Here is a 27,500-nt window from a genome sequence, read left to right on the forward strand (position 1 = left end):
TACTAATAGCCTAAGACCTCCAGTTAGCAAACACCTGCTTTTAGGGACCTTCCACACACTGTTCTCTGAGCAATGGCCATCATCAAAGAAGGATGAAACATCAGATGTAATTTAAACCTTATCCAAAACAACGATTTCGTTATTTCCAAAATTGCTAAATCCCCTCAGCCTGTTCTTTGTTTAAGCTCTAAAAGGGGAAATCTTCAACTTTAGAGGGTAATGGTCAATGCTTAGAAGTACTCAAGTATTGGATCCTCTCAAGAAACAGAGGTGCTGTAAAGGCAAGAATTGACATAGCACACACTGCCAGTAATAACAATAATGAGCTTGAATCATGCAAATATACTAACTGATCAAACTGGTTTGCCTATCAAGTTGTTGTCCATCCTAACAAGGAGAAGCTCTTTAAAATTTCTCTCCAAACAGGATACAAATGACAGCTTGTTTTTGGAAAGACAATTTATCTTATTGAAAAAAAATCCGCTTATCAAAAAAGGTTCAGGAAAATAAGACATTTTTCCTCTAAAGTTACCTATTTCCACTTTGTGTGTTTATGTACATATACACACACAAACACAAACTTAAAATTTGATTTTAAAGACCGATTATGAAAGATTGCATAATATGAATGTTCTGGATTCTTTGTCTACTAAAATCCAGCTTTTTGGATAGATGACAAAATTCTAATGCTGTTTCAGTCCACACTTGGATAAGAACTCTATCAAATAATACTGCAATAAGTAAAAAGTATGTTTTCATTTTCAAGAACATAAAAAATATAAAAAAATATTCACTGAAAAAATAAATAAATAAAAATAAAAAAATAAAAAAATATTCACTGATAAGTTGCACATAATATTAAAATTCTGTGGGTTTGCTATCAAAGCTGCTAAAGGGATCAAACACCTCTAGGTAATGGGTAGAGGTTTCCAGCTAAGCTGCCTATGTAAAATTCACAGTGCTCTTCATTCAAAATAAAGGGACAGTCATGTCAGGGGAATTATTTACTCAAATGGGTTCAGTTTGCAAGTTTGGCATCACTTGTTTTGGAAAACAGATGACTGTTGAGACACTGACATTCATATGCTCGAATGCTGTTACGCTTTCATAACTTCTGATTATCGGAGTCATGAGGTAAACCTGGATTTTTTGCATTTTAGAGTCCAGATGTATGAAAAACAAAGCACAAGCTGCATGTTGCATTCAGATGGGAGCATGATTATAGGTAGAGAGAGACAATTACAATTTTGGTAACAAAATTTTAAAATATGTATCTGCTGTAAATTAATTTGTACAGCCCTCCTAGTATGGACACAAGTAGAGCTGCTGTATATCGCTATAACTAGTGATGTAACTGCATTCACACTAACTTACACAGATTAGAACCAAATTTCATCCAAATCTGAAGTCACACTGGTTTAATGTTTGCACTTTAGTGCAAAAATGAAACCTCTGAAAGGAGTTTTCAGGGTTTTTTTGCAATGACTGGCACCTTAAAGACATCCAGAAACAAGCATATATTATCACCAAGGCAGTGATTCAAAATTTACTGTGTGTAAAACTAGTGCACAACAGAAACACTGTCCTTTCAGCAAGAAGCCAAACAGAGTACAGAACTGCTGCATGAATTTTCCTGCAAAGCCTTTAGCAGCCAGACTAATCCCAGACACACCTCGTGCTGACCTTTACACACATACGCACAAAACTTTCTGGGAGACTTCCTTCCCCCAGTTCGTCCTTACTTCATCTCCCAGCAGGGCTGCCTGCTGGATGTGGTGATCTTGCTTCCGTAGGAAGGGAGAGAGCCTCCACCTACCTTGCTCTCCTTCCTTCCCTCCCCAGTCCCTCACCCCTCTCTTCCCCTCAGGCTGGCAGGATTCCTGGGGCAGAGCATGCAATCAGTTTGCAGGGAGCAGCCGCAGCCAGAGGAAAGATGCAGAAGCACAGCCAGAAGGAGCACCTCTACAAGCTGCTGGTGATCGGGGACCTGGGAGTGGGCAAAACCAGCATCATCAAGCGCTATGTCCACCAGAACTTCTCCCCCCACTACCGGGCCACCATCGGGGTGGACTTTGCTTTGAAGGTACTGAACTGGGATGCTGAGACTGTGGTACGGCTGCAGCTCTGGGACATTGCGGGTGAGTACAGAGGAGAGCCCTTTGCCCTTTGCCTTTATCAAAGAACAATACAAAATACAGAGCCCAACTCATTTGTACTGATCTGAAAGCTGGGAACTGCCGCTACCTATGCAGTGAGGGAGAGCAGATTGAGGAGAGAAAACTTTAAGGGCAGCTTGACATTTTGGAGATTCCCTAAAATCAGCAGACTCCCAAACTAGGGAAGCCAGAGAGTCAGAGTGGAACCTGTGCTAGCTGATTTTTCTCCCAGGCCTTTGGACATACTAAGGGACGCAGGCACCTCTCTCCAAATGACCCAGTTGTTTTCCCTGTAGCTGACAATGTTCAGTTTTGCTTCCTTGAACTAACAGGTCTCTATGACAGGAGGAAGAATAACAAGAATGTCCTGTTAAATCTTTTTAATTTGGTGGAATAGATGAGGCATTCAGTAAGATGATTAAAATTACTTTTATAGTTAAAAAAATAAAGAAAATGTATATGAGTTAGTTTATTGAAATACCTTCCTTCTTCCTCTCTCTCATACCTGCCCTCCTTCAGTCCAATGAAATCAACTTCTTATGTGTTTTGGAAAGAGAAATGTTTCTATTTGGCAATCATTCTGGTTGTTAAAAATATAATTATTCATATTTAAATAGCCTTATTCCAACATTAAGCAAAACAAAAGACTATTTACCCTCTGCAAGGAGAAAAACAGTAAAGTCCAGATATCCCCACATGGTTACATCATTAAAACACACAGAATTTGACATTGTGGCTGTCAGTGCTTCAGACATTTTTGATTTGGCTTCAAATTAAGCAGGCAACTTTTTTGCCACCACCTTTCTGAAAAATCAATCATTTTTTTCTCAGTCCAAAAAATAAGTTTATCTTGATGGCATATATCCCATGCTGTAAGTAATAATTTTTCATTTTGGGAATGCAAAAATCAAATACAACTGTAACAATAGATTACAGCATAAGGGGAGGCATTTAAAAACTCAATTAAATTAAGAAACTACTTTCATTAAATAGGGAATAAAGGTGAACATCATATCAGCTCTTAGGCAACTGCACCAGCCTGTGGCCTGAGTTGTGAGCCCACTCAGGTTCATTGATCTAGTCTGGAACAGCACCGGGTAAAACTGGTGAAATGAAAAAATTCTTGGCATTCTTATTGGTGGAGGGAGTGCTTTTCTGCTGCACTGAGCTGTCTCATGTCTGAGCTCTGAATTTGGCACTGAGGTACTAAAACTTATGCAACAACACTGCTTTATGTAAAACGTATAAACTCCGCTTTTTCACACACTAATTCAGTCTTGTGGTTTTATGGTTTTAAATACATATGTGCTCAGTTTTCTTTATTAAAAGATAGAATAATGTTGCAAACATTTATTTTACAGTTCACCAGTGGCTGATTGTAACAACAAATATGTACACTGCCAGAAAAACATTTCTGCATGATAAAAAAAGCATTTAATAGTGAATTCTGACTGTATCAGAGACTTAAAGAATTTATTTTGCATGCCTTGTTTCAGAGATTTATTACACTACTAATCATGTGCTGGCGGATCATATGATGTAGCTTTCGGTCAGGCTGCAAAAGCAATTACACCTAGTTGTAGTACTGAATGACTAGCATGCTTTCTGAGTTATCACACATGACAGAGAGAATTACAGCACAGTACTAAATTTCGTATGAATTGCCCAATTCAAAGCATCATTGTGAAGGTCAAGACAGTGGTTGGTAATAAAAAGAGTTGCTGTCTTAGCTTTAATGACTTCTGCTTAAGGAGCTTTAGCTGCTGCTGGCTGTACACTGAGAGCAAGTTCTGTAAGCAACATGCTGAATTTAGATGATCATGGTGCAGGCATAAAAGTTATCACACATAAGGCATCTGGCTGGTGAGAGAAAAAGAGGTTCAAAAATGAAAGAGAAGTAAAACTGATTGGAAATATGGAGAGAATGGAACTGATTTCTCCTGGCCGTGGCTGGTCATGTAAAATCATTTGCAAAATACAAATGGGCAATGAGAAGAGGGAGGAAAATAAAATCTCTGGTCTTAAAACATCCTTTCTCTTTTGATTGACTCTGTTATCAAGTCAGGCTTATCTTTTGTGGTAAGGAAATAAACTTCCAGTCCCTGACCATGCTGAAGGATGTTGGCTTAGCATGCAGAACACCTTGAATTGAAGCAAATTCTGCAAATACATTGATAATATTTCATATCAGCAATGATATATGAATACATATTTATATCATATTTATATATATATATATCAGGTATTATTTTAGCTCTTATATCCTCTCCCCTCTCTATTATACAGGCAGTGAACCTAGTACCAAGCATATGTGTACTCCTCCTTGCTTTTCATGGGCAGTAAATTGTTTAAAAATCTAGAAATAATTTTCTTTAAAATATTGTGATTAAAACTAGTGTCAAACTTATCTACATTTTTAGTAGGGTTTATGTACGTTGTGACTTTATTTGAGGAATGACACATTCCAGCTGTGGTTGGACCAAGTAGTTTGGCCTGGTTTACCCTTACCATATATAAGAAGAAAAAGTAAATTTGGTTTATCTGGTGCCATCTAATTTAATTTAGTTAATATTTGTGTAAGATATTTTTCTGTGTTTTTTAATTTTGTAAACAAAGCTATAATATGATCTAACAGCTAAATGCTGAAACTGCATTTATTTAGATGAGAGAGTAATGCCAAAAAACAAGGATAACTAAGTATTACAAAAATTAATTCAGGGATAATGTAGGCTCTGCATTACACGTTGTTACTTTAAGACAGTGATTTTAACACATACTGTATTCCTGAAACTGTAGGTGTTAGGCAGGAATAGTAAGATTAACCTTAATGCTATGTGATGTTATGGTGTTTGTAACAACATGCTGTCATTAAAATCTGTGAACTTATGTCTGATTCAGTGAAATGCCTAAGTTTGAGGTGACTGAATGTTGAGTATTGAGTGTGGGAGGAGATAAACATGATAAAGTTCACCTTTCTTTAATTTCTTCACAACAATTCCATTTTGTTTCACAAATTATTAGTTTAGGTGTTCCTGTTAAAGTGTGCCATCATCTCTACTGCTGTGTCATACAACATTAAATCTTGCCCCTCAGTCAATTTCTGTCTTTATTTCTTTATCTTTTCTGCTGTCTTTGTGTTTATGTACCTTAAATTCATTAACAAATTCTGAGAAGGAAAGCTTTAAAGAAACTCTGAATCATATTTTGCACAAGGTTACAGTGGATGGTGTTGGCCCTGCAGATGCAGGCTGGCACACTGCTTCTGAAGAAAACAGCTGTTGCAGACAGAAGATCTGGGTGTATTTTCTATTCCCTTCTCTGCAAGGCTGCTCTCTGTGCTACTGTCTGTGTTTTGTGCCCAAACAGTCCAGAGATTTCTCTGAAGACCAGCATTAGCCATAGATTTACTGCAGGGAGGAGCTTCGTACATCAGAGAGCAGCACATCAGTGCCTGCTCCCTGCTCCTTTTCAACAGCCATCTCAGCATCCTCTTAATCACTCCTTCTGCATTTGAGTGGGCTGGGTTATTCATTGCTACCAAAAAGATATTGGTTTGTGTTTAAAAGTCTGGTTCTCATCTCATAAACAGTTGGACCAATGCTTTGGGGAAAGAACAGTTCCATTTCCTTTCCAGGTCACTTTCACCTTCAGAAGCAGCAGTCTAGCCACAGATATAGATGAGTATCTCTGCACTTGTAAAGTTTTTAGGATTGTTATGCTGCAGAGGGAGTAAGTGGAAACCTGTTCACTAATGCCAGTCACAGCACGTCCTCAGCATTTTAGGCTTTTGGCAGCTGCTAAGCATTGCAGCACATATGCATAAATAAGATAGTCATGGTGATTTCTAGGCTAAGTTACCTTGAAATTACTGTTCTGCAAACATAAATAAGTCTCTTGCTGGGAGGGTTTTATTTCAGTAGACATGGGTGCTGGAATCTGTGGGCCAGATCCTGCTGACAGCCTGCTTTTCCTCATTCAGGGGTGGTGAACATCAGCTCAAGGGCTGCTTAAGCTTCAGTCCATAAAGACAATTATTTGAATTCAAGCGTCAATATTCTAAAAGATATTTTGAAGGGAAAGGTAAAAGATGTTTAATTTTTTCCCACAGTTTCCAGCTTTTCAGTGTTGGCTAAAGGCTGTCTGTAAAGCAAGGTTGTTCCCAAAAGCATTATCTCTTAGGACAGTGGCAAGAAGTAGAATGCATCATAAAACTCAGCATTAGGCAGTTTCAATAATTTTTTAATTTAAATTTTTTGCCACATTTCAGATGCTGTGGTCAAAATTGTGAAAGTTATCTGACTTTAGTCCCTTTATCATTATTTTTTATACCTTTATTAGAGATGATAGTGGCTAGTGAAAATTTTAGATTACTGTACAAATTTATTTGGGGTAAATTTTTATAAGCTGTGAAAGTTCAGCTGATGGTTGCTTTAAACCCATGAACTGATAGCTTTGCCTGCTGCAGAGGTACCACTGAGATTAGGATAAATGTGCAGGCAGCTGCCCTTCAGACAGGGAGTGTTTTCCTTTAGTAGAAATTTTGCTGCTTTATCACCTTGGTCTCACTGGTTTGCTTCCAAGCAGAGTAGGATTCATCTGAATTAACAATTAGACATTTTTTCCCAGTCTCAGACTACAAAGGGATGCCTAACCTTCAGTATTCCCAGTTAATTTTTTAATCTAATTCAGAGCTAATAATCCCAACATAAAGCCCAATCTCAGTGGGCAAAGGCCATTGGAATTGCAGGGTTTGATGCCAAATGCCAGGGGTCTTGGAAGTCATGCAGTAAAGTACTAGGGGCCACATCAAATATTTCCCAAGCTTCTTACCCTTCCAGTGAAAAGCAAAACCAATCTTCCCCAGTTGGTCTTGCAGTAAAGCAGATTCTAATGTTCAAGGCTGCCTGAGAGGTATCACTGAATACCTAATGGCTGATCTATTTTCTAGCCTAATTCCTGCCTAAGACATTGTGTTGCTGAAAACCTAAGGCCAGATTTTGACATCTTTAATACATCAAGCAGTGCCTATTATTATGAGCAATTCTGCTAAACTAAAAGGTTTTAGGAAGCTCATCTATTAATATAGGATTTTGTTCACATAAGCGAGAATCTGTAGAAAAAAGAGTACTTCTGCATCCTTAGACATATTATTTAGTTCTCCATTTAGCTCAATGTAAATACTCAAGATCACTTTTTCCACAATTTAAATTAAAGTCATTATGCAAAGGTCATAAAACTAAAACTCTGATGTATAAAACACCTCTTTTTCCATTCAAACTGGCCTAATGCCTTTATGTCGAGTATGTTGATACATTAATTATAACTGATGGAGAAAAAGACCACTTCAAAACAGTTTAGACAGTTAATCATGCAGTTCCATTCTTTCTCTTTCTTTGAAGTGGTTGGTGATGGAAATTGGTTATCTCTGTCTTCCTGCAAAATGCTGCTTTTATGAACACACTGGCTTTTCTGTGCAGTAAAAATCCTGTGTATCTGAAAAAGCAGCTGGAAGCCAGAGGAAGAATCAGTTTCATACAATTTGTCAGAAATTTGTGGGCCACTACTAAGCAGAAGATCACAACTTAGGAGCCTTTTATTCCTTTAGTAACTTCCTTCATGGTGGATGATTTCATTCTGCAAATGAATAATTTAGTTAATGTTCTGTGACACCATGTCCCACCTATCCCAGTGATCTGTGTCCTAATAAATATGTGTGAGGCCTGAGTTGAGCTTCTCTCATATCACCTACAGTGTAAGCATCTCACAAACTTTGAATGAGAAGTATAAAGTATCAGTGAAATACAATATCCATCAAAAACTATTTGTATATGTTGCTGCTTACCTCACTGCCATATTTCTAATTAAACCTTGGCTTTTGGTGGAAGGCACCTTCTTGCAGATGAAAAAAGAATTTCTCAACAAGGAGATTATTGAATAGCACATGACTTAGCCATTCATCTGGTTAGCCCACTGATAGGAATCATAAGACATTTGAATAAAAATATAGACAAAAGAAATTTTGAATATGACCTCTTCTTTCCCAGAAATAATCTCTTTCTATCTTGCTTTATCAATAGGACACAGTGTCTCTTTACGATAAAAAAAAATTTACATGAATTTAGAGAAGACGGGCTTCTTCTTTGGTTTCTGAATCATGTGTATGACTGTCTCCTTGCTGCCACAGTGCTTAAAACCAAAGACAAACATCACAAACTGATGGTGTTGACCCCCTAAGTGGGTTCAGTGCTATTTCCATTAAATGAAAGTGCATGGTCTAGAAGCTAAACAATTGTTACTTTTCCTTTCTCAGCCCTCCCTTACATTTGACAGCAAAATTTATATCAGACAAATTCTCTACAAATAACTTTCCTGGGGTCAGAGACAGACTGCCAATCTTCTTGTCTTCCTAACCTACTCAAAATTGCTCACGTTGAGAAAATAAGGCTAGAAACAGCTTTGTATTCAATGCTTCTATTTCCATAGCACTTTTTCCCAGCTATGGAAGCATGTACAGGAGTTGTCTTAAAAACTCCTATTGTTGTGAAATGTTTCAGGAGCTGACAATTTTTCTTTGGATCACAGCTGTGCTGCAGACATTAGAAGAAAATCTATTTTTTTATTTTCAAGAAAAGTTCTGTGTAATTTACTTTTCCAGAGTTATTTTTCCAGAGTTCCCATGAAAACAGCAGATATATTAAGAAATCCATAGCTGATCAACATACCACATCCTGATGTCATGTGTTAATTTGTTCATACTCTTAATCATATAAAATGAAAGATATTTACAAATGTCTATGTTTGAATATACTAATGTACTGGTAGCTCACAAAAAACTCTGTCCTTTCCCAGAAAGCACTTTGAATTCAGCAAATAAAACCATGAAGCTTCTGGAAAGAACTGGTATGAAACCCTCCTCACAGATCTTTTCAGTGGAGCAATGCAGCTCTTCATACTGCTACTGCAATATGATATTTCTTAGAGCACTTTCCATGTTTTCAAGGCTTTAAATTCACCTTCCTCACCTCTGTGTTTTAGTTTGCCAATAAAAGCAAACTTATAATTACACTGATGCCTGGCATGTTTTCAGACCTATATTATGGTACTGCTGGTTATTATCATTTGCATGAGAATATGCAGGATCCTCTTCATGCTTGAGCACTTCGGTTGTGTTAGATGTTTTAGACAAAATACCATAGTACCAAGGAGTTTCCAATCTGGTGCCTATATTTTTTTGTGTCTCTTGTTGAAAGTCCTATAATGTACTCAAAGACTCCTGGCACTGTCCACAGACTGAGAAATTTGGTAGCCTAATAAGACCATACATTTATTATTCACTTATCACACTTATTATTCACTTATAATGAACTTCATTGAATTTCCTTGGATGTTGGCTTGAAAATTCCTTTTTCATGCAATACTTTCCTGCATTTTCACACAAATTATTCTAGCATGGTACTTATAATTATTTAGGCAAAGAGTAGTTTCCCAGAGACTTTTAAAATGAAGTCCTGCCTTCAGTAATGTTATCTTAGAAAACCTTTTATGTGAAATACTGACCTGGATAGGAAGCACTGATTTTTACAAGGTAATGTTTGTTTTTCCCTCCTACTTTCTTCATTACAGGACAGGAAAGATTTGGAAACATGACCAGGGTGTATTACAGAGAGGCTATGGGAGCTTTTATTGTCTTTGATGTTACAAGACCTGCGACGTTTGAAGCAGTGACAAAATGGAAGGAGGATTTGGACTCTAAGTTGGTTCTTCCAAATGGCAAACCTGTGCCAGCAGTCCTATTAGCAAACAAATGTGACCAGGGAATAGATGTTCTTATGAACAACGGCATCAAGATGGATCAGTTCTGCAAAGAGAATGGGTTCGTGGGCTGGTTTGAAACATCAGCCAAGGTAATGTTTCTGTTTCTTTTCAAATGTTTCTAAGGACAGAGAAATCAGCTCCTAAAATAGTTCATTTGCTCTAAACATGCACCTTGAAAAGCTCCTCTCTTGGTAGTAATAATTAAAGATAGATTTGTAAATATATAGTATGCAATTCTATTTCTTTCAGGTATTTTATTGCAACATTCTGAAATGCAGCTGCTGTGCCATGATAGGCCAGCAGTAAAGTATGTACCCAGTCAACAGGTTACTGCTCAATAGCCTGGGGAGGAGGATGACCTTAGGCAAGGCATAAAAACTACCTCTTGTGAATGATATGAAGATGGTTTTCATCATTCTTAATATTGAATATTGTCTCTAAATATTTATGTAACCACTTTGCCTGAGAAATGCTGATTTGAGACAATAGCTTCATTGCCTTAGATTCCAGAAATAAAGTCAGTCTATTGTAGTGCTTGTACAATGCTCACTGTTATAAGCTCTCATTCTCAAAAGTCTTTTCAAAAAAATCACATATCTGGGGAAGGAAGGAAAATATCAGTGGTCAAAAGGCTGAATAAGCTGCTCTGAGGTTCAATTCTTTGTCTTGGTACTGATTTCCTGAGTGCACGGAATATTAAGATAAAAATCAGAAAGGGCACTCAGACTTTCAAATTACAAAGGCCAAAAGTAGGTACTGTAGATCAATTTGAGATGTCTCAGATAATTTCAGTTTGTGCAGGATTTGGAAGCTGGCATGTGAAATATTGATTTGAACACAACAATTCAGTGGATATTGTGTTGATTGTTTCCTATTATGAAAGCTGGTGTTATCATTAACAGCTCTGGGGAAGTTTTGGATGTTTGAAATGTAAACAGTTTGGTTCTGGTTTAACCTAGATTTCTAGTAGGCTGGAAGCCAAAATGCTACATTTGATTGTTTAATTCCTTTTAAACAGTTTATGTAAGGTACTTAAGAACTTTTAGGGTGTATATTTGTGTTTTACTTTTCTGGTCTTGACACCTTCTTTAAGCAATAATATTTAAAAGATGTTTCACTAGTAATCAGCAGAAGTAACAGCAGGGGAATAGCAGCATATCCCAGACTGCCTCAAGCAGTTGCATGAACTCTGGGCTCACTGCAGCTTTTCAGTACTTAAGGGGGCTAATAACAAAAATGGGGACAAACCTGTCAGGAGAGCCTGTTGTCATAGGACAAGGGGTAGTGGTTTTAAACTAAAAGAAGGTAGATTTACACTAGAGATAAGAAATCTTTTTTTCTGACAAAGGATAGTGGAACACTGGAACAAGTTCACCCAGATGTGGTGGATGCTCCATTCCTGGAAACATTCAAGGCTAGATTGGATTTGACTCTGAGCAGCCCAGTCTAGCTGATGATGTCTCTGCCCTGGCAGGCAGGTTAGACAAGATGATTTGAAGAGGTCCCTTCCAACCCAAACCATTCTATGATTCTATGTCTTTATAATTAATGCCTTTGCTTCTCTACTGAATGGGTCTCAAATTCAGCCACTGTTTCTTAAGATGCCATTTATAGAGAGAAATGTTGGTCTAAGTATGTATGTAAACTATCTTGCTCTACAACAGGGTATTCCTATTCGTTCACATGCAGCACCTGGTTTGCATTTAGGTCTGTGCTTCATCTGCTGATTTGTGTTGTGTGAGGCCAAGAGAATCCAGTGTTCCTCTTTATGATAAACTACATTTTACTATGAGAATGGCATCTGTACCATGAAGTCCATACACCAGTCCCCAGCAAGCACTCAAAAAGGACAACCACTCATAAAGGACAACCACATTTATTGTGCCAAGAGTCATTGCAGATCATGTCAGAAAATGAATTTTATGATGATGATGGAGCCAGTCTGGGGCAGAACTATGGCAGCATAAAAGATGTATAGAGAACAAAAATTTTTTTTAAAGTCATAACAGAGGAATTTTCCCCAAGTTTCTCTAAGCTGCACAGAATTAAGAATTTCTCTTATTTTAGATATGGTAAATATCTAGATTCTTCTTACATTATTTAACTCCAAAAGCCAAGCAGTCCCCAGATTAACAGTGCAATCCTGTAGGAACAGAAAAAAAATCCAGCTATGAAAAGACTTGCTTTCAAAAGCCACTCTGAAGGGAATGCTGAGAGTTGAGGGCACAGAGTGCTACCAGACTGTTCTCTGCTGTTATACACCAAAGGCTAGGACCTGTTGTTCTGCAATCCACACACCTGATTTCCACCCAGAATTGGAGGCTTCTGACTTTAAAATTATGCAGAGAGTCATTCCAGTAAAGATGGTAGAATCACAACATTTAAACTAAGTTAGATCAAAATAATTTCCCCACTTGATCTAAGTCCTAAACTAAACCTTGCACTTCCTTTTCTAAACAAAAGTTAATATTACTACTATTTTAGAATTCTGGATATTGTACATACCTGGTATTCTTTCAGCCTAGGGCATCATAAGTAATTGAACTTGGGTCTGATAAAAAAAAATTACTAACTCTGTTTGCTACAGACAATAGGAACTCTTTTGAAGCAGAATAGCATGGACAAAGGAGTCATCATATTGCAGATATCAGTTTTAGCAGTTCAAATAAGTAATAACTCTCTTTTTGTGGTACCCTGGAATAATTAGATCTCCAGAGGTTTTCTGGAGATGTGCTTGGAAATGTTAAAGCCTTGAGAACAAACTGAATATGATTTAAGCATTTTGGAAAAACAAAGGTGATTACTTATAAAAAGAACATATTTTTGTTCTGGTTGCCTTGCAGAAAGTAGCATGCTATATATGTACCTACCATATTTCAAGCTGTCAATGTTTTTAAGCTTTTCACTGGAAGATTACACAAAAAAAATCTCTGTATTATTCCCTGGTGCTATTTTTGTAAGATAACCACTCCAATATAAAATATTTGAGCCACCTAATGCAAACTTATGTATTAGTTCTGATTCCTACATTGATCTGAAGGAAATAACCCTCTTTCAGTTTTCTCCCTACAAGGACAGAAGATTTTGTTTGGATAGTTTTCCATGTGAGAAGGGCCTTATTGGGCAACACCACCTCACAGTGTAGTCACAAGTTACACTGTTGTTGCCATATAGCCGGTGGTGAGCCTGGTCTCTTTTATATCTGCATTTTTACTTCACCCATATTGATTGCAGTCTAAGAGGCACATCCCCAGATAGTCACCAAATAACCCTTAATAGTTAATTCTTTAATAAATTTCATGACCACATCTATTGTGAAAGAATCATTCTTTTAAAGGAAGGAAATTTCTTCTTCCTGTCACACATTAAATTATCCAGCACGTGGCCAGAGCAGCTGAGAGCTCCACTCACATTTCCAAGCCTTCAAACTGTTTTCACAACCATGCCTAGTTCAAAGAGGTGAGCTTTTGACTTGGATTAGAAAAGGAGCAATTTCAAGCTTATTATCACTTTATAATAAAAATGGAACTTGTGCAACAAAACAGACAAGTCAGGCAAAACTAAATGTTCTTGAAAGTACCTAATTCAGAAAAACCTTAAATGCCTTACAACTCGCTATGGCTGTGCTGTTATTATGCCTGAGTTCCACTTTTCCCTGTTGTAATTCTGCTGTCAGCAATACAGAATTAGATGAAAAGACATTCATGTTTTGTCCAAATTGCCCAGAAAGGCTGGTAGCTGTGCTTTTCAGATCCTTATAAAACTAGGTTAAGCACACAGCTCCTTGTCTCCTGAGCATCATGACCTGGAGACTGATGAGCAGTCTGAGTCTCTGGGCTATTTGGATACATCCTATTTGGACCAGGACAATGTTATAGTTCTGCCTCTAAAAAATTTGGATAATAAGATGTCCTTTATTCAGCTTTTGTTTGACAGGCAGTCCATGGTGTGCCACCATAGATTCAGAATGAATTGTGTTGGAAGAGACCTTAAAATAATCTAGAGAGCCCAAATGCTGGACGAGCAATCAAAAGTCCTCTTTGCCATTGCTATGTTGCCTTCAGAAAGTCATTCTCTCCTCTGTTCCAGCCTTTCTTTCAAAAAACAAAGACATTAATTCTTCCTGTCTTACCAGGGAATTCTGTGAATAATATAGGCTCTACTAGCCCTTGTTTAAATAACAGATTCTTCAGTTCTTTTGATTGGACAATTATTATGAAACATGAAAAAAGCATGGTATGAAGTATATTTGCAGAGGAACTGGATAAGCATTTCTGATTTCCATAAAGAAAAACAAGGTTTGGACATGTATTTGAATTAGGCTGACGCTCTAAACTAATCTGCTGATCTGGTAACTTTAATCCAAGCAATCCATTTGAGACTGCCAGACCCAGTTAGGGATGTGTGGCTCCCTAAATTGTCTTTTTAATTCACTCAAAAAAGTCTAACCAATCTCACAGTACAGTTTGAGGAAATATTTCAGATTCTGCCATTAAGCAAGAAATAAAGCTGAGATTTAAGGCAGGATATTTCATTTCAGATGTACAATCACTCTGAGCAGAATCCTCTGCAGAGTTTTTTTCCTGTAATTAAAAGGAGCCCATTCAGATTATCCTATGGGTATTAGAGCTGTCCTGTAGCTCTCTGGATCACTTTTATGAAATGCATTATTTAGTGCTGTCCCAAATCTGGAAATTCAGAGAAACACAAAATTGTTGAAATCAGAAAGTCATTAAGTGAAATAATTTTGTTGCAGGCTATTCAACCAGATGTAAGAATTCAACCACAGAAAAGATCTTGTTCTCAGAGTTGCTGTCACAGCAGTTCACATCCATGAATTTCATGTTCCTGCATCCAGATGGCTTTTAACTTGTATGGCTGCATTTTCCTAGAAACACCACTGCAGGAGCACAGCACACCATCCTAATAAGGCTCTGTTCCCAGCAGTTTCCAGGGAGTTCTGCTAAGGGAGCATGTGGAACCATTCCCTCAGAGTGCTAGTTTGAGGGGAGGGCAGGTTAAAGCATCTTTCAAGTAATTTCCTTGCTCCTGGATTTTAGTGCAGTATGGAAATAAAATGTGGAAGCTATGAGCTTCTCACTAGGCTCCCATCTAATACCTGAATATTTCACAATTTGTAAATGTTTGCTTATGGGAAGTCAATTTCCTTCAAGTGCAGCAGTAGTCTAAGGTCATGTCTCTAGGCAGCACTGATTTAGAGCTCCCCAAGAGCTCTGTGCCTGCATCCACACTGTTCTTCACCGTGGTTTTCAAGGTAAGACTCAGAAGCATCAGAATCAGTAAGAGGAAGAAACTGTCAATGGGAAAAGCATTCTATCAGAAAACAACCAGATAGTCAAATCCAAGATATGTGCATGGGAAAGAAACAAAATTTCTTTCATCTGAAATTGATACAGGCCATGAAAACTTGTCAGGGCCTTTATTCTTCTACAAAGAGCTAAGAGCCACTCTAATCTGTGGGAACTTATTTCATATATTAAAAAGGAATGCCCTAAATGTTAATGTTCTGCATCTGCAGTAGAGATGACAGATAAGGGGGAAGGTAATCCAGAATGCAAAAATGATTGCTGAGCTTGTGTACTGCTTTGAGTCACATTCAATAATGTATTTATTTTCCCTTTAGTTGATTGTTGCTTACAAGACATTATTTCCAATAGCAATCAGTTCAAGGGTTTTCAATAATGCAGCTCTCTTTCCCTGCCCTCAGTTGCTATCCCTTCCATAAAAGTGCCCTTTGAAAGGGTATATTTTAATAAGATTGATCTACTAATGCTACTTTCATTTGTGTCCTCCAGTGTTCCTTTCTGGATTTCAGAGATTAATCAGAGTTATTTTCTTTACTTTGATTTTTTTTTTTCTGGTAATAGAATAAAGAGTAGCATGTTCTGATTTTCACCTTTCCATTCCTTCTTGATGAGGCCGCAAGAAAGACTTGCACAAGTAGTCAGGCATTGTCACAGAAGCAGGGTTCAGGTCCTTGCTCTGGCAGATTTTGGCAGGTTGATGGAGGATAAATCACTCAGGGATGGATTCACATCTCAGCTCTTGCAGTGACTGGGATAGTGTATCAGGTTCTGGGGCTTACTGAGCCACACAGAAATGAGCTAGGGCACCTCAGGGGACAGGGCAAGGCAAGGTGCTTGGGAAAGGCTTTTATAAAGGCTGGCATGCTGAATCAGGGATACAGGACTGATAAAGACACCATAACGTGAGTAAGATCCTTTTTGGACTTGCAGTAAAAGCTCTCTCTTGGGAAAGAGCTTTTCTTGAGAAAGGAAATTGTTGCATTCTTACCTTATCATGTGAACACTTCATCCTATGCTATCTCCCACTTTCCAGCTAGCCACTGCATGGTGGACTAGGATTCATGTGGCTCTGCATTTTCTCCTTCTGACAAATGGCCATAGCAGCACTTCCCTATCACAGAAAGCTGCTGTCCAGATAAACACATCAAAGATGCAGGGCTGAGTAATACCAGCCTTGAAAGCAATATAGGGAGACAGAGTGTCTCCTGTGTTTGGAGAACTGTGAAGGTAAAAGTGGCCTCTGAGGAGGCTGGATAACAAGCACTGCAGGTGCGAGGAAGAGGGAGAGAGGGGAGGGGAAGGGAAGGGAGGGGAGGGGAGGAGAAGGGAGGGGAGGGGAAGGGAGGAGAGGGGAGGAGAAGGGAGGGGAGGGGAAGGGAGGAGAGGAGAGGAGAGGAGAGGAGAGGAGAGGAGAGGAGAGGAGAGGAGAGGAGAGGAGAGGAGAGGAGAGGAGAGGAGAGGAGAGGAGAGGAGAGGAGAGGAGAGGAGAGGAGAGGAGAGGAGAGGAGAGGAGAGGAGAGGAGAGGAGAGGAGAGGAGAGGAGAGGAGAGGAGAGGAGAGGAGAGGAGAGGAGAGGAGAGGAGAGGAGAGGAGAGGAGAGAAAAAAGTCTGAACTTCAGCAATCATCACAGTTTCTGTGATGTTCTTTTGTAGGACAAAGCCATATGGGAGGTGACAGTTATGGCATTTCAACATAGAGACCCACTGAAAGATAGTTTTTCACTCCACTGTCTCATCTATATTTTCTTGCTTTTTTGAAACATAATTAATTTTATTTTCAGGTATAATTGAGGCAGTTTCCATGTCTCAATACCATTAGTGGGTTGTCTGTGATTATTCTTCTCTGTACAACCTTACACTCTGATTGTTGGTTTCTTTGTGTTTGAGTGGATTTTAACTTTCTTTTTCTTTCCTCCCCTTGATTGCCTCTCAACACTTCATGGGCCCTAAAGTCACCAGACCTCTGGATGTCTGTGTTTGGATAGCAGATCACCTCCTACTGTCTGTAGCTTTTTCACTGCCTAGCAGAATACAGATTTTTATTTTGCAAAACACACCATAGAAGGAGAGGTGGAGAAATCAATATTTCATTAGTCAGCCCAGAATACAGCAATGTCTGATCTGAAGGTCTAGGACACCACAGGATTAAGGTGGTAACAAAAGGCAATAGTAGCATGAGAAAGGAAGTGGTCAAGGCAGGGATCTGGGACAGCAGGAGTTGCTTTTTTGGAATGACCACAGGCTCCTTGCAGCAGGTGACTTAACATATTACTTCTCATCCATACTGTGTGCCAGTTGTCATCTGAACCACAGGAGCAGGCTGGAGCTAGACACAAACTCAAAACCAGCTGTGCTGTCTGTCAGGGTCACCCTTCCTCTTCCTCCCCTTGTACCCCAGCTGAAATGGTCATCCACACAGCTTAAACACTTCACATAAATGTTAAAGGTGACAAACTGACTCTCTAGACTCAGTAGCCTCAGGACAGGACTTTTTATTCCTCCCTCTTGCTTTTTTTTTTTTTTTCTTGTTTGAGTACTGGCTGGAGACTTCTTTTTCTTCTGCATTTTTAGGCTCATGTCTGCCACATGGATTTCCATCACAAGCAGGGATGAGGGATGTCCACATATATAAATTTTATGCAATTGTGGGCTTGGTTCCTTCCCCCTTTCCCAGTGCTGTAAAATGGTAGCCTCTGACAAAGATGGCTGCTGTTAATACATCTGAACATTAATCATTTTGGGTAGAATCTTAGATAGTCCCTAAGACCTTATTAAATAAACACATACTGCTATTTCAACACATAAGCAGCACATGGGCAAATTAAATGCTCACCAGTCCATCAGTAAAAACAAACACAATGCAAAAGGTATTTACATTTCTGTTTTTGTGCATTTAACAATCCTGTTTTGGCTTCAGTTTTCTAAGCAGTGCTGAGAGATATTTTTCGTTGTCTGGGGTTTTTTTTTAATAAAATTTCACAGTGCTCTGAAAAGGGTTTTCAGTGCATGCTTGAGGAATTTTCTAGTCTGGTCTGAGAGAGCCATGTGATACACCAGAATTTTAACATCTCAGTAGAGAGACAATTCCCAGCCCCATATTACTTTCTAGCAGTTACTATGTACGTTAATATGTGCTTTTCTAAAGTATTGGGAGGTTACAACTTACTGATATTCTTTACATACAAAATATTTAAGTTCATGTTTGTCATTGAAGAAACCTGTGAAATCTTGCACTATTTAACATTTTCAGCTAGATCCACAGATTTCAGTCCTTTACTGTGATTCAAAGGGATGGACAATGGAATTTGTGGAGTTTTGACATTGATTTCAAGGGGATTAGATAAAGTCATGGTCCAGCATGTGGTGGCTAGTTGGAAAGTGGGAGATAGCATAAAAGACAAAGAATCTATTCCTTTAGCTTTTGATTTTCCTATAAATGTGTCTTCTCTACTGAAACACACACGTTTCTTTCTTTTATAGCTAGTTTATGGCCTCAGTACAGCAGGCTTCAGATTGCCATCCAGAGGGACCTGGACAAGCCTGAGAATTGGGACTAGATGGCATTTAAATGTCCCTTCCAGTCAAAACTAGTCTATGACTCAGAGATTCAACTTGAAAAGCTGGGTAATCTTAGGCTGCAAATCGAACATTATCTTTACTGAGCAAGAGTAGTGTGTGTATATACACAAATGTATGCCTATGCACTGGTATGCATTTCCATATGGATGTATGTGGCTGTGTGATACAATTTCCTAGAAGATTGAAGCTACAGTGAAGTTTCTAAATCCTGCCTTCTAAAATAAGTAATCAATGCCAATAGTTACACTAGAAGAGTGCCTTTTATGCCAGAAAGCCTGAATTTTCATTCCAAACGTATTGGTGGCTGTTATTTACAAAAAAAAAATCTTTATTCAGTACTACTGCTTATTTTCTATGCTGCATTGAGCTGTGTCTCAATGATCAAGCTGTTTCAGCTTTACTTATTCTACAAACAGGGTAAGAACTGCTGCAAGTTAAATGTGCAGTTGATATCAGGCCCATGTAGGAAAATATGTGCTTTAGCTTTCATTTTGAATCCCTAGAGTGAGGCTTTCTGTCCTACCACAAAAACCAGCGGTGATATATTTCTTCTGAATCAGTGCATGGGAGATGCAGTGCATTGCAGTCAACCTCAACAAGAAATAAGGGAGGACTCCAAACCATACAGAACCGTTTTACTGTTTTGTGAGTAATTTGAGATTGTATCATTTATTCAATGAAACTGGTCCATCACAGGTTTCATTGTAAGCATTGCATACAGAAATCTTGAAATTGTGGGATAGGCTTTAAAAAATAAGTCCTATTCATGGCTGTAATTACTGGTAGGTAATTAACTATTTGGAAATGAGTAACCATTATTCAAGCAGTGAAATATGGTCTTTGGAGCTTTACTTCAGGCATTGATCCTCAACACCTCTCTGGCATTTGTTTTTTAGTTTGCTGAAGCAATCAAATCACCAAAAGATTGAGGTAATTTCAAATCAGCTCTGTATACATTTTAAAACATATATGAATCTTAATATATATAAAACTTCAAAACTCCAGTAAGCACTATTTAACACAGTCAATTTTTGAAAACTGTTTATTATGGTATGTAAACTTTTGATGTTGATGAGGGAAAAATTTAACTATGCACAGGAAATACGCAATATGTTTTTATTATTATTGACTAATCAACCTCTCTTTCTCTTTTATTTGCAGGAAAATATAAACATCAATGAAGCTTCCAGATGCTTGGTGAAACACATAATTGCTAGTGAGAGTGATCCAGTTCAGTCGGTTGAACCAGATATTATAAAACCACACTTGAATTCCTCCAAGATTGTCAGTTGTTCAGCTTGCTTTAAATCTTAAGAGACTTCCAGACTATTACAAGAGCTGAGCAACTATGATTCACAATTTATACTTTATTCAACAAAACCAGCCTGCCTACATTGTCCCTAAGCAGATTGTAATTTTCTCAAAAATATATTTAAATTTTTCTTTTTTTTTCAGCTAAAATTTATTATGAGGTGTTCATTCCTAGCAACTATTCAAAATTCTCTATGGCTATTGGTCAAGTAAGACTCATGGTGATGGCTGTGTTTTCCTATTTGGGTGGCACCAGTGATATCAAAATCCATTTCTTTGCCATGTGGTTTCTGAAAATTCGTATTTGTGATGAGACTGCAGCAGCACCCTACTTGTCCATTGATTTCCAGGATGTTTCCTCAATATCTTGACCAGGAAAATTTCATCATTGCACTCTTTGTCACCCCTCAAACTTGAATGATCTTGTTTCATATGAGGAAGATTATGATGAAAATGAAAATTGAGCTGTTCGGAAACAGACACCAAGAATGCTCACAGTTAAATATTCCCATTGCAAGTTCAGTCTCCTGGATGTAGTGACAGGCCTGAACATGCAGGAACATTTCCCATCATTCAGTTCTCCAGAATATCTGACCTTCCGAGACTGATGAAGAATTTGCTCCCTCTTTCTGAGGAGTTGCATTCTCACAGTTGATAGCCTTATCTTAGATGAAGCAAAATGGAACAAGTCAAGGCTGAAGGGTGACAAAACAGGCAATCAGGGGTACAGTCTCCTGGGTGAAGGAGATCAGGCTTTTCAGAAAGGGTTATCTATTCTATAAAGCCAGCATGTCCTCTGGAAAGCTCACACTGATTTTTTCCCCTCCCTCTCATCCCTCATGCCACAGATATCCCCGCGTGTTTAAACGGTGTATATTGTATAAGTCCTAACATGCATCCCTTCATTACGTTTATTCTCATGGGAAAATTCACTATCCACACTCCAAGATACCAGCAGAACTTTTCAGGAATCCATCTGTGTTGAGCAGAAGGGTATTTGCTTTCTGAAAACATTCTTCTAAAATGTATATGAATCATCACAGGAAGCAAGCAGAATGAAACAGTCTTAAGAGACACTTCTGGAAGATGTGAAGAATTTATTGAGCCATACTGTGGAAATAAAATTGTTGATTTTCAGCATCTCACAAAAGGTGCAGGTTGGTGGAGTCATTCAGAGAAGTGTGTCTAGACAAGAAGTCTCGACATCTGGCTGCAAGCTCCTTCAAGACAAACTTTGCCTCTATCCTGCAAATCACTTGCAAATTCTGTTCTTACCTAGACTTTTCCTTCCTAAGCTGTGAACTCTCAGTTGCAGGAGCTGTCTTCAGACATGAGTTCCTCTTTTTAGAGAGGTGTAACAGCATAGAAGGGAGGAGACAAAATCTGCCTTATGTTTGTAGATGCCACTTCAATACTTCACTGAACACTTAGTTGGAAATGAAGGAGTGAAATTCTCAGTCTAGTGAATACCTGGTGCATAGGAAAAATGAAAAAAAAAAATCCTCAAGCTGACCTTATACTGTGGGACCTATGAGTTTCATGTGCCTGTAAAATTCATCCTGCTTGGCAATGTATGTTTGGACTCAAAGTTCTTTTCCAACCTAAATGATGCTATGACTTTGTGCCTCTCACTAAATTCTCTGTTACTATATAGGCACTGCAGATAAGAGCTATTTTTCTCTCTCTGGAGAGCCAGGGACAGGGACATAGCTCTTTATGTGCTCTTCCTAAAGCCTTCCATTTTTCTCACAGAATTTTGGATTAAGAAAACAAAGTCTCTAGTTTTAAAAATAAAAATTCACATCCAGAATTAATCTGCACATAGATGTATGGATACATATATATAAATATAATGAGCTAGCTTTTTTGAGAGTAATTTTCAAGTTGTCTTGGATGCTGTGTATCCTTTAATGCCTGTGTTAAACATTCTTTAACTCCTGCTGTGATCTGTGTCAAATACCTTAAGCTTCCTGCCTCAGTTTCCTCAATTGTAAAACAGGGATCTATGTACACACCTACCTCACAGCACTCCCTGAAAGTTACTGTTGGCACTGTGCTTTGGGGATACACAAATGCCAAGCTCTGATACTGCTCAGAACAAAATATGAGTGCCCTCTAGCATAAATACATGGTGCTGTAAAGCCTTAGTGTTCTAAATCTCTCAAAGGCTTGCCTGTGCTACAAAAATTAACTTCAATTATTCCACCTCAGTTAAGCTGGTCAAGGTTATAAAGCAACGTGTGACTGCATGGGCTGATCAGATTGGCTGCAGATGGTCTGCAAACGGAAGCTGTGGCTGCACAGATGTCATGGCACTAGGTTAATAATCTCAGCAACAAAGCTGCAATTCAGAACTAGAGCCACATCAGGTATTTCAAATTTAAAGCATCATTTAAGTCAAGTCATATGGACGCCTTATTAAGGATAACAATTCATATCCTGAGCCAACACTATGGTTAATACAAGGAGCTAGATATCTCAGATAGCTTCTAAAGGGCTAATTTTTCATGAGTTGAGCCCTGTACTTCACTTATGAATCTGTGGATCTCAGGTGAAGCAGAGGAAATTGCCATTTCATCCAAATATACTTTTATGCCCAACTCGCAACAAACCTAGCAGTTTCTAATGTGTTTTGCTTATCTTCATATCACCTTTATTTGATGGCTTCTAGCAATGCACACTAAACATAATGGGAGATTCCTCAAGACTTTGAGAACTACGGCTAAAGATCTGGTATAACAGTAATTAAAACAACCCTGCATAAATAAAACACTTAAATAAACACTTAGAGGTATTTTTGTTCCTCACTCTATGGTATAAACCAGCTTTAAAGTATGGGCTCATTATCTGTTCCATAATGTTTCTGTGGTGTCAGGTTCCACTGCAGTCCCTTCTTGGGCAGATTTTCCACCTCTGGAAGATGGAGGACAGAGTGTGGTCAATTGCTAGACTAAGGACTATACAAGATGTAAGTTCTAAAGTCATACATATTTACACCATGAGAATTAGAAGAGTATCACAAAGAACCAGGCCTCCTTAGGAGGTTACATAATTACATATGTTCATTTTTATTTGTACTAAAGTGATAAAAATCTGTCAAGTCTTTTTCTGTTGCATTCACAATAAATGTGTGAATGCAACCTGAATATCTAGCAAACAGAGCCTTTTTAGAGGAGGTTATTGTTGTAGGCAGGCCAGAATAAAAGCTTTAATTTAGAATTAATGAGCTCATTTTGTGCCAATACCCTTTAAGGAAATGTAAAGTGTCAGTCCCTAAAAGCTTGGATTTCCTTAGGTTTTTTTATGCACTCTGCGCTATGTCCTCTTTTCTGGTCACCAGGGACCAGGCATCTTAATCACACGTCCATTTCAAAATTAAAAATTTTCCCTTTCTGTTTGCAATAAGAAATGAACCATGAGTCTCTATTGCCTTGCAAATGGGCAAAGGTACTGCAAAGCAGAATTAACATTCATTTTCTTACTAATTCTCAAAATACAGCCCTGTGGATGTCCCAGCACCTCAAACCACATGTTGATAGGGAGCAAGGGAGGTGCTGGACATGAGAGATTACCCCAAAATACTCAAAGAAAACAGTGGTTGAACATCTTCACCCCCGGACATCATTTACAACACCAGAAATGACAGAATGTCTTTCATTTTCTGTATTGAAGCTCCATACAAAAAAAACCCCTCATGACCCTAAATACTTCGGGCAGCATAGACATATTGCTGATAGGAAAATACATGGAGTGAAAGATAATTATTCAGTTATTCCAGAAAGATCATCATTTATTTGACCAGGTTCAGCTTTCAATAGACAGACATTTGGGAATCTGAAAATCAGGCTTTGTTATTCTTACACACTTTTTATATTAGAGAATGTATTTTCAATAATTTTTCTATTCAGCAATAGCTGTTCCAACAGTACTTTATGCATTCAGCTTGAATTGTTGTACATCAATATTTTATCTTCAGATTTTTTTCTGCTTTAACCTACCTGACTCTATAAAATGGAGAAGGAGAGAGAGAGGAAAGGAGAATGTGCACCTTTAAACAGCAGTATTGTTTTACTTCTTGAAACACCTTTTCTAGCTGGATAAAGTGAAACTGGTAAACAGATGTGAGAAATTAATTTAGTGTCAATTGCCAGGAGATAGTCAGTCAAAATATCTTTCACTGCACCAATATTTATGCATGTGACCACAGGTTCTATTGTAATAAAAGATGGTATTTCTGACAAGACATGGAATATGAGTAATTTGTAAAATTAATTCATTAGCCAAAGTAGGCACATACAAGTAGCCATAAGGTAATTCAGCTTTCCTCATATGTAGACAATTTATGACATATATAAAAGTCCATTTTAATAATTTAATTTAAACTGCTTACTTTCTGTACAACTTCTCTTTTAAACCATCCAGGTTAATGTTTGACTTTGGTTAAAGGGTTACATATCTCAGACAGAAACCTTCCACCTTTTTTCCCTATTTTATATCCAATTCCAGATGCAACTTTTATGGTTCCAGCTCTTCAAAGAACCTCAGTTCAAAGTTTGATTTTACAGGCAGAATTTTTGGCTCACAAATAGATACATCATCAGTTTGGAGGCTCATTAGTAACCACAGGCTCAGTTCTTGAAAGTCCTACTGGGTAAAAAATGGCCTAAATATGTAAAATGGGCACCTGCATGTCTAGGATATAATAAGTTCATTTTTCTTCAGTTGTCAGGACAAGATGGTACCTCCAGCAGTGTTTCATACTCGAATTTTCATGATTCCCTAGAAATATTAGATTGCCTTATTAATTGAAAAAAAAAGAAAAAAGAGAGAAGATTGCATGCAGTGTCAGTGTAGTATTTATTTTACAGTTTTCAGCTTTTCTGCTACAAAAGCAAAAATATTTGCATTCTGGATTAATTTACTTTTTTAATGATGCAACCTGACACTCTCACACCCCATGGCTGAGGGTACTACAAGACCCTCAACAAATCCCCAGTACTTGGTGGCACAGTTGCAGCTACACTGACTACATCTCTCAACAAGGAAATATATTTGACTGCACAATTTGGGAATGTTAATTTTCTGAAAATGATCCCCTTTACAGTTGCAGTGCATCAGATGCCGAATTAAGATTGGAACCTCTGTGTCCTATGTTTCAAATTCAGCAATAATAGTTTACAAAGACAAGATATTAAACTGAGAAAAACCACAGCACACCACTCCAAGGAGTGGAAGCTGAGAAAATGAAAATTTCCCAGTAGACTTCTCTGTAGGTCAACAACAGAAAGTTCTAGTTTGGTATTTACCTGGTTTCTTCCAGAAAATAAGCTGTTAAGCTATAGCAGCTCAATTCCACAGCAACTGGTAATAGCTCCACCTGGCATCTACAGAGTTTACGTAGTTTTGAAAGTTTTGATTTCAAAAATGGCATCTTTGTTAAAGGTTTGAGTCAGTGGTGCCTAACTAGTGGCACCTAAAGGTTAATTTGCTGTACCATGCAGATCTATCCATCTATCTTCTGTTTCCATGAATCCATGTGTTTAGTCTTCACAAACCATGAGAGCAAAGGGCCAGTGCAAGATGCTCCTTTAACAGTGATGCCTCAGCCACATCCAAAATCCTGCAAAGGAGGTAAACATAATGAATGGGGAAGCAAGGAATAGCAAGCAACCGGGGTGAGGGTGAACAGAAACATCTGGGACCAATACAGGACCAATTAAAGAAACATTGATGCTTGACAACTTCCTCAGCAAGAAGTTTTATGAAAATCTGACACAGCATGAAGTTTTTTTTACATAGAGTTATACGAATTTTCTAGGACACAAATTGCTGTTTTTACCTTGTGCCTTGTGTGACTTGAATTTTGCTTCTTTACTGTCTGCCTTGCCAAAAATGTCTAGTTTATTTCAGGACTTTTCTCTCTTTGGCCTTTTGTGCCATCTTGTCTCCTTGACTTGACACTTGGCGAAGAACTTTTATCAAAGTCATTAAGACTGAGGCTGTTACTTTTTAGTTTCTGTCAGGTTTCTAAGTTTTTTAATTTATTCAAATGTCAGCTATGTTCAGACAAAGGACACATAGCCTCATACTAGCTACTGTGAAGAAAATTAATTCAATCCCAGCCAAAACCAGAACAGAGGTTCATCCAGATCACAGAGATCAAGAGAATTGGTTTTGCTTATTCTGGAGAAGAGAGGGCTCTAATGTGACCTTTTTGTGGTCTGTCAGCACCTAAAGGGGAGTTACAAGAAAGCTGGAGAGGGATTTTTACGAGGAAGTGTAATGACAATGCAAGGGGGAATGACTTCAAACTGGAAAAGAGTAGGTTTAGATTATCTATTAGGAAGAAACTCTTTACTGTGAGGATGGTGAGGCACTGGCAAAGGTTGCTCAAAGAAACTGTAAACGCCTCATCCCTAAAAGTGTCCAAGACCAGGTTGGATGGGGCTCTGTGCAACCTAGTCCTTTTGAAGATGTCCCCGCATATGGTAGGGGGATTAGAACAAGATGGTCTTGAAGGTCCCTTCCAACCCAAAGCATTCTATGTTTCTATAATCCTGTGATTCTCTATTCCATACCATGTGACATCTCACTCAGCAATGAGCTAGAGAGGAGGTTAGTGGTGGTGTGTGGGGGGTCACTTGATGACTTTCTTGGCATTGGTTTGTTGGTGGTGAGAAATTGTTTTCATTTCCACCACTTGTTTTTTTTAATTTTTATTTCACTCTGTTATTTTCTCTCTCATTACAAATTACTGTTGTTATTGTTGATCTAGAGGCACAAATGAGTTAGGAAGACAGAAGCAATAAGGGGCAATTAAAGAAAAAAATGCAGCATTGTGGGGTTTTTAACCTTTGCTTAACAGTAATGTCAGACTGTTTGCTCCATGCTCACACATGGAGAAATTGTTGTGTTACATTATTTCATGTGCACAAACTAAGAATTAATGTTAGAGTCTGATCAAAATTTTTATTTTGCATCAGTGGTTCTGGGTAACTGCCCAAAAGTGATCTATCATGTTTCAGCTTGCCTTTCCAACTTCAGTCTATCAGAAAAGATTCACTGCCTGGGAAAGGTGACAAAATTGAGACACCCTCAACATATAGTCATGGTGGAACAGAAAGAAGAGGAATTCTGCCAGCAGCCTTGCTGATAAAATTGAGAAAGGAGCCGAGCTGAGAGGAAAGGGAGCCAGTCTCTAGAAACGGTTACCCCAAATGGATTATAAAAGGTCTTTATTTCAGGTAGTTCAGACGTAACAAATCCACCCAGCAGAAAGCCTTCAGGGAAAGTGATGAGTGGGGTTGCCAGA

At 38.2% G+C, this 27,500-nt stretch overlaps 1 protein-coding gene and 1 long non-coding RNA gene across 2 annotated transcripts in view; one reads left to right on the forward strand and one right to left on the reverse strand.

The window, feature by feature from the left end:
• Positions 1-1,862: 1,862 nt before the first annotated feature.
• Positions 1,863-21,836, forward strand: RAB38 (RAB38, member RAS oncogene family). Its single transcript, XM_036392010.2, has 3 exons — positions 1,863-2,138; positions 9,780-10,060; positions 20,039-21,836. Exons 1-3 carry the CDS (start codon positions 1,934-1,936, stop codon positions 20,189-20,191), a joined length of 639 nt encoding a protein of 212 aa, XP_036247903.1. The 5' UTR covers positions 1,863-1,933; the 3' UTR covers positions 20,192-21,836.
• Positions 21,243-27,500, reverse strand: part of LOC118692293 (uncharacterized) — a 170,122-nt gene continuing 163,864 nt past the window's right edge. The window contains exon 9 of the long non-coding RNA XR_008508243.1: positions 21,243-25,808. This is a non-coding gene — a long non-coding RNA (uncharacterized LOC118692293). The remainder of the gene's footprint in view (positions 25,809-27,500) is intronic.

This window comes from Molothrus ater, chromosome 2, assembly GCF_012460135.2.
Source record: "Molothrus ater isolate BHLD 08-10-18 breed brown headed cowbird chromosome 2, BPBGC_Mater_1.1, whole genome shotgun sequence".
NCBI classification, from domain to species: Eukaryota; Metazoa; Chordata; class Aves; order Passeriformes; family Icteridae; genus Molothrus; species Molothrus ater.

Coding starts and splice junctions, on each gene's coding strand:
- RAB38 (XM_036392010.2), top strand. CDS start 1,934: ATGCAGAAGCACAGCCAGAAGGAGCACCTCTACAAGCTGCTGGTGATC. Junction 2,139..9,779: donor GCAGCTCTGGGACATTGCGG/GTGAGTACAGAG, acceptor TCTTCATTACAG/GACAGGAAAGATTTGGAAAC. Junction 10,061..20,038: donor GGTTTGAAACATCAGCCAAG/GTAATGTTTCTG, acceptor TTTTATTTGCAG/GAAAATATAAACATCAATGA.